The 7870-nt window shown below is 35.9% G+C and overlaps 1 protein-coding gene across 2 annotated transcripts; it reads left to right on the top strand.

Moving 5' to 3' along the window:
- The first annotated feature begins 3629 nt into the window (after nucleotides 1-3629).
- On the top strand, nucleotides 3630-6496 carry LOC120081257 (Tetratricopeptide repeat (TPR)-like superfamily protein). 2 transcript variants are annotated; one of them, XR_016528576.1, is made up of 2 exons: nucleotides 3630-6193; nucleotides 6322-6496. XR_016528576.1 is itself a non-coding variant. In XM_090312178.1 (2 exons), exons 1-2 carry the CDS (start codon nucleotides 3753-3755, stop codon nucleotides 6066-6068), a joined length of 2244 nt encoding a protein of 747 aa, XP_090168304.1. In that variant the 5' UTR covers nucleotides 3634-3752; the 3' UTR covers nucleotides 6069-6496. The 2 variants fall into 2 exon arrangements, 1 of the variants encoding a protein (XP_090168304.1); XM_090312178.1 differs by having other exon boundaries at nucleotides 3634-4154; nucleotides 4227-6496.
- Nucleotides 6497-7870: the final 1374 nt, after the last annotated feature.

The following is a 7870-nucleotide window of genomic DNA, read 5'->3' on the forward strand; positions in this document are numbered from 1 at the left end:
TAAAATTTTTAACTAACAAATTTCTTCATTACTAAACTTAATTATATATATAATCTGCAATGAAAACTTAATTATTTTGCACCCATATTAAAAACAAAATTTTGACTTGACTAAGTAGTACATCTCTCTACAAATAAAAAAAATAGATCTCATGATACTAAAAAAGATTTACAATTAATTCTTTAATTTCAAAATAGAAGTTTACACAAATTTAAATATGACCCCTGACACTTACCCCACAGGGGTTGTCTTTGTGTGCCTCTAAATTAGCTTCGTCCTATTGCCCTTTTCGTCAATGACGAATACATCTTCGATCAGTGTTAACATCATTGAGTCATTTTGTTTGTTGAATAATACTTTCTACGTTAATCAATGTTTAGTCACACATTGAACCAAACTCTGGTAAATTATGTTGTACTGAATATTGTTGTATATCTTCGATAAAATTATTCTGTACTAAAAAATTAATATTAAATAATATTCATATCATATATTTGGCAAATGTCTGATTACCATGCAGTAATAGTATGCGCCGTCTGGTGTGATAAATCACCTCGTGATAAATCGTACCAGGAAAAAAAGTCATTTGATAATACAACTGGTCCATTTGTTATTTCTCCCTATGTACAAGATCATGACGTGCATGTCAGTAAGATATATATTCCGCGTGAATTTGATGTCAATCTTGGTCGTGCTTACCTCTCAAATCAATATGGTATAGTGTCGGGAGTGTATAGCACAACGAAGGTATTGTTTATTGCAGACCGAACTGTTTCAACACACGATCTGAATAATGTCACTCTACTATATGAAAGTATATAAGAGGGCTAACGGTCAATCTGATGTCTTGACCATCACGACAGTAATCAAGTAGTGGTGACCAAATATTGTGTATGGCGTCCAATTAATCTGAAAAAAAAAAAAGATAATTACACACCCAAAAAATTTTAAATATTCATTTATATACATATTTGTTACCTGATTGTGCATCAGTCCCCACGGTATAGTGGTTCATTAATCCCTTGTCTTCGATGTTCAAAATACAGTATTATGCAATAGAATATTAACCTAACCAGAGAAGTAATGGGTAACATTCTAGCACCTTTGAAAACACCATTTATAATTGCTTGTCATCCACCCATAGCGGTACCCACCATCATGTGATTGAGTCCATTTTTTCAATCAATATCAGAGAAATATTCAAGGCATTCAGGGTTCAATTGTTTCAACTCTTTCATACACCGAATATGAATCTGCGCTTTTGGTGTTGATTTTCTGCCTTAAACACCAAATCTTTCAGTTGCTTTGACTTATATTTCGTATTGAAATTACTAGCAACATGGCCAAGAAAATATTGATGGTACGCTCTAGGTTCATTCCAACCAATTTTCTCATTGTTAATTGCAGCAAAAATGCTCTTATGTCTATCAGAAATCAAGCAAATACCATCTCGTTGGGTAACATATTCACGCAAAGCCCACAAAAATCATTACCAACTGGACGAATTTTCACCTTCAACAATGGCAAAAGCAAGGGGAAATATATCCCTGTTTGCATCAATAGATAAGGTGGTCAATAATTTCTCCTTATACTTTTTTGTAGAGATGAGTTCCATCGATCTGGATTAATGGTCTACAATATTTAAACGCTTCTCTTGCAGGACTGAAGGAACAGAAAACTCGACCAAAAATAGTCGTACCTGGCACATCAGACAGAATGAAATACCAAGATTGTGTTCCTGGATTGTAATGAACAACAACAATCAACCAATACGAAAGCTTTGAATATGATTTCTCCCAATCACCAAACACAATAATCAATGCTTTTCTCTTGGCTTGCCACACCCGTATATAATTAACATTATAGCCATATTGTTTTTTAATTGCTTCTTGGAGTGGGGCCACAGGTACTCATAAAATTTGAATCAAGTTGTGAATGATCATGTGTCATTTCTAAATACAAACATGAGGCATCCCCTTCAAGTTTAGTGATTTTAAACATCCCATGAGTTTTATGCCGACACGCTCGTAACCTCCAGTCACAACAATCCTTCCACTGTTTACATCTCACATACCAAATATCTTGATTTGATTCCACTACAACAATCTCATAGTGTTCTATCATGCAGTATTTTTTGACAGCAAGTTGTAAATCTTCTTTAGTATTAAATAACATTCCTTTTTATATTAAACTAGAATTATCTACACGTTTACTCTTTTCCTCCAATGTTGATCCTCGTTCACATGTTGAATTAGTAATTTCTCAATATATTTGAGTGAACATATCTGACGGTACCAACTCAAGATCATGTTCCCCACTTATATCGTTTCCAAATAGTTCATAAATTCAACATCAACATCATTATCTCCATCATTTCCAGGTTCAAGAATGACTAAATCTTTAGAACGCATCGACATATTTACTTAATTTTTTATAAATGTTATAGTTGACAAAAAATATGTTAATACGACAAAAAATTTGTTTCTTGTTTTTAAGAAATCCAAATATTTTCTTAAATCAACCCAAATTCGAATGAAAAATCCAAGTTATGATAACTTAAAAACAAAATAATAGATATTCAACTAGTATGATAACCTAAAAACAAAATCCAAGTTATGATAACCTAAAAACAAAATCGTAGAAATCAATCCAAAAAATAGCTCAACAAAATCAATCCAAAAAAATTAGCCCAAAAAATCTAAAAAGATTGACAGTCCAATTTATAAATTCAATAGTTCAATAATAATAATAATAATAATCAACTTAAATCTAAGATCTATAAATTATACACTTAAATCAGTCTAAATAAAAACAAAATAGTAGATCCATGAATCATATACTTAATTCAGCCCAAATGAAAATAAAATGATTGATCTAGGAAACAATCTCTATTCTTTATGAACAAATTCATATATTGGAAAAAATTAAGAAAAAAAAAAACTTTACCTAAGGCAGATGGCAACAACGGTAAAAAGATTGGAGATGACAGGTGGTAGATCGGCTCACGGCGACAGTAGCAAGAAGATCGGAGACGACAACGACGATCGGTGGACAGTGGTGGAGTTGGCGACCAGCGATTGTGAGGAAGGAAGAAAGGGAGAAAGCTTTGGATGGGTGGAAGAGGAACGGGTTGCGTGGGTTTATGGGACCACTAAGTCGTGTACGGGTAATCGTGGACTCTGTGCCGATTACCTGGTCAACGCTGCATGACTGTCCATGCAGCAGTCTGCACGTACTAGGTTAAAGAAGTCGTGTACCGAATACATGATTTTGGGGTAATCGTGTACCGGGTATATGATTTATACACCTATTTTTTACAATAATTTCAATCCAACTCTATTTTTGTTAATAATTATTAAAATAACATTATTTTTTAAAAAAATCAGGATTTAGATGGTTACAACCCTAAAATTTATGGGTGTAAATGGATATTTTTAAAAATATATTATATGTAATTTTATCATATTATATATTGTTTTATTGTAATTGGAGTACTCGAACCTCACTTTTGGCTAATGATATACGTCTAAATGTATTGACGTTTGTCATAATTTTGTCAAAATATGAACATAATTGAACTAATATATATATATATATATTATTATGTACATTCAACTAAGATTAGAGGACCTATTGTTAGAGCTCAAAATAATAATAACAATAATAGGGTGCTTGTTTAAGGAAGAAAAAGCATGAGAATGAAGAATGAAAAGCAACGGATGCCAACTGAAGCTATAGAACTTCGTTAACGTATGAGAACTGCAACTGAAGCTTTGGTAAAAGCTCTCCTTAGGAATCCCACATCCATCAAATCCAGATCACAGGCTCAACAACTCCACGCCCAGGTTCTCAAATTTCAAGCTTCATCTCTTTCCAATCTTTCCCTTGTTCTATCCCTCTACTCCCACATTAATCTTCTTCATGATTCAATCCGTCTTTTCAACACCCTTCAGTTCCCTCCAGCTCTTGCTTGGAAATCTATCATCCGTTGCTACACTTCTCATGGCCTTCCTCATCAGTCTTTGCCTTCTTTTATTGGAATGTTGGCCTCTGGGCTATACCCAGATCACAATGTCTTCCCTTCTGTTCTAAAATCTTGTGCATTGCTTGTGGATTTGAATTTGGGGGAGTCCGTTCATGGGTACATCATAAAGGTAGGTTTGAATTTTGATTTGTATACTGGCAATGCGTTGATGAATATGTATTCGAAACTGGGATTTCTGCAGGAGAGTGGGAGGCAGAGGCTTGGTACAGGTGAAGTGTTCGATGAAATGACTAAAAGAACACGAAGTGTTAGAACTGCCTCTGTCTTAGTTGGTAATGAGGGGAGAAAAGTGAGTGACACTGAAGCATTTCATTATGATGTTTCTTGGGGAAGCAGGGGGTTTGAAGCACAAGTTCTTGAAATAGACTACAAACTGAGAAATAAATATAGTGAATTGGAAGCCTGCAATCTTAGGCAACAAATCAGAGGTATTTCTCATTCAAAAAGTGAGGACAGCGTGAGAAAGATCTTTGAGATGATGCCTGAAAGGGATATTGTCTCATGGAACACCGTAATTGCTGGAAATGCTCGGAATGGTTTGTATGAAGAAACTTTAACGATGGTTAGAGAGATGGGTGATGCCAATTTGAAACCTGATTCCTTTACTTTGTCCAGTATACTTCCTCTTATTGCGGAGTATGTAGAAATTGGTAAAGGAAAAGAGATCCATGGATGTGCCATAAGACAGGGTTTTGATGCAGACATATATGTTACAAGCAGCTTAATTGATATGTATGCAAAGTGCACACGAGTAGCAGATTCCTGTCGGATATTTAGTCTCTTGACTAAACGTGATGGGATTTCATGGAATTCTATCATTGCAGGGTGTGTGCAGAATGGTCTATTTGATGAAGGTCTGAGACTTTTCCGCCAAATGTTGATGGCTAAAATCAAGCCCAAGAGTTATTCCTTCTCCAGTATATTGCCAGCTTGCGCTCACTTGACAACATTGCATCTAGGGAAGCAGCTCCATGGATACATCATAAGGAATGCCTTTGACGACAACATATTCATAGCAAGTTCCCTCGTTGACATGTATGCAAAATGCGGAAACATTAGGACGGCCAGGCAGATCTTTGATAGGATGAGGTTACGGGACATGGTATCCTGGACTGCCATGATTATGGGATGTGCTTTGCACGGTTATGCTCTTGATGCTATTGAATTATTTGAACAAATGGAAACAGAAGGAATAAAACCAAATTATGTGGTCTTCATTGCTGTATTAACAGCCTGTAGCCATGCCGGATTAGTTGATGAAGCTTGGAAATACTTTAATAGCATGACAACAGATTTTGGGATTGCTCCAGGAGTGGAACACTACGCTGCTGTTTCAGACCTCCTTGGACGAGCTGGAAGGCTGGAGGAAGCTTATGACTTTATCTGTGGGATGCATATGGGACCAACTGGGAGTATATGGTCCACATTGTTGTCTGCTTGTCGAGTTCACAAAAATGTCGATATGGCCGAAAAGGTAGCTAATAGAATTCTCGAAGTCGATCCAGAGAATACAGGAGCTCATGTATTACTAGCAAACATATATTCTGCTGCAAGGAAATGGAAAGAGGCAGCAAAATGGAGAGCTTCATTGAGGCGCACAGGCATGAGAAAGACGCCAGCCTGCAGCTGGATTGAAATTAAAAACCAGGTACATGCTTTCATGGCTGGAGATAGATCTCATCCTTGTTATGAGAAAATAAGAGAAGCCATGGAAGTTCTAATGGAGCTGATGGAAAAAGAAGGGTATGTGCCAGATACAAGTGAGGTTCATCATGATGTGGAAGAGGAGCAAAAGAAATACTTGCTTTGCAGCCATAGTGAGAGGCTTGCCATTGTGTTTGGTATCATTAACACGCCAGTTGGGACCACAATTCGTGTGACGAAGAACTTACGCGTGTGTACCGACTGTCACACGGCAACAAAGTTCATTTCAAAGATAGTTGGGCGGGAGATAGTTGTGAGGGATAACAGTCGATTTCACCATTTCAATAACGGAATTTGTTCCTGTGGAGATTACTGGTAACAGAGGTGGGAGATTTCTCTGATATGTTCAGTTTTAAACTAATGCAAGTTGAATCATTGTCCAAAGTTCTTCTAGGTCTTGATTGGAAGTTTTCCCATGATGAGCGCAGTATTGGATAAGAGAAGGTAGGGGAAAGCATCAAGTAATTTGATCATGGAGCTGCCTCCAATCTAAGTTCTGAGGAAGACTTGAAAATTCATTCATAAAATCATAATGGTCTTCCTCTCATTTATTCATGTTTCTCACTTCTCAGAGTCAGACTCTCACCCATTGCACAGACGTAGGGCGCAAGAACAACGCAACACAGGTAGGATGACACGCCATCTTTAACAATAGGAAAATAAATTTTTTAAAATATAGATTTTGTACACTCCCATATTTTTTTTTATTAGTATGTTTTATTTATTTATTATTATTTTTTTTATTAAGTTAGTATGTTTAGTTTATGATAATATGATATATTGTATGTGGCTAACTGCTGGTGGACTATTATTATTAGGGTTTAAGGTTTAGTTAAAAAAAGGTTAAATTATAAAAAATATCTTTGAACTTTACACTTTGTGTCTAAAATATCTAAGAAGTTTCAAAAGTTTCAAAAATACCTTAAACTTTCCAAAAAAGTTAAAAAAAATATCCTTGTTGTTAGTTTTGGATGAAAATTGTTAAAGTTTTGTTTCAAAAATACCCTTAAACTTTCAAAACATTTCAAAAATACCCTTACCTTAATAAAAGTTAAAAAAATACCTCCACCGTTATTATTTGAACAAAAACCGTTAATTTCTCGTGACAAAAGTAACTTTCATAATTTTAAAAACATTAAAAAAATGCTCCTATTGGTCAATTTGCTTGAAGTTTTTTTAAGTTCGAAAAGAACCAATTTTAAAATAAATTATAAAGATGTTCTCATTATTTTCATATAGCGACCCTCATATTTCTCTTAATTTTTCAATTCTTAGATCTCAACAACCAAAATAAAAAATAAAAATTTAAGTTAAAACGTAAAATACCACAAAATTTCACAAAATTCTAAAATCAAAATCTCCTCTTGAAACATACCAAAATGATAAAAGTCAAAAGTATCAGCCTAAATTATGTTGGTTCTTAAGAATTTAATATTTATTTTAGTTCTTAGATAGATTATCGAGCAAAAGAAGCCGTCGAGACATTTCAGATGCAATTCAGGCTTAAATGGAGCAATTAACAAGCAACAGGAGACAAAATGGTGAAATCGAGCAAGGAGAGGCACGACGTTGTGCAAGTGCTACGACATTTGTGCCCTGTGTCACAATCTAACTTTGAGATAGTAGATTGTGACCCCACTTGTGCAAACAGTGTAGTGGCGACACGTGAGTGTCGACACATCTAGTAAAGACAGAGGGCCAAGAGAAGTGTTGTGATGTGACCGAGGAGGACGGTGCATCATCCAACACACCAACATAAGTGGGCAAGTATGCCACGTTGAACATTAAGCAAAAAGACACGCAATCGTGTGATCGGTGGTATCAGTGACAAGCTCCGTAGGGGCCAAATAAGGCCCCGTGCCATGACCTCGAAAGGTGGGGTTTCGTCGCGAGTTTGGACAAGCGGCTCTAGAGTTAGATGCATATCGATAAGATATGCAAGCATGTCGAATTTCACGTCAATCGAAGTTCAGACAAGCGCTCTACGTTGGTGAGTGACAGTTCGCCATATTTGATATACATGGGTGGTAAAGAGGAAAATATTCAGAATGCACTAGAGGGGGAGGCATGGTGTCAATTTTCCACCACCCCTGAGTCCTGTGGCCTAAGTGAGCTACCTCA

The sequence above is a fragment of the Benincasa hispida genome, chromosome 3 (assembly GCF_027475165.1).
Source record: "Benincasa hispida cultivar pf3 chromosome 3, pf3_genome.v1.1, whole genome shotgun sequence".
Lineage (NCBI taxonomy): Eukaryota > Viridiplantae > Streptophyta > Magnoliopsida > Cucurbitales > Cucurbitaceae > Benincasa > Benincasa hispida.

Excerpts from the sequence above, each read along its gene's own strand:
- LOC120081257 (XM_090312178.1), top strand. The coding sequence starts at position 3,753 with ATGAGAACTGCAACTGAAGCTTTGGTAAAAGCTCTCCTTAGGAATCCC. Across the intron at positions 4,155-4,226 it reads TTCATGGGTACATCATAAAG|GAGAGTGGGAGGCAGAGGCT; the intron begins GTAGGTTTGAAT and ends GGATTTCTGCAG.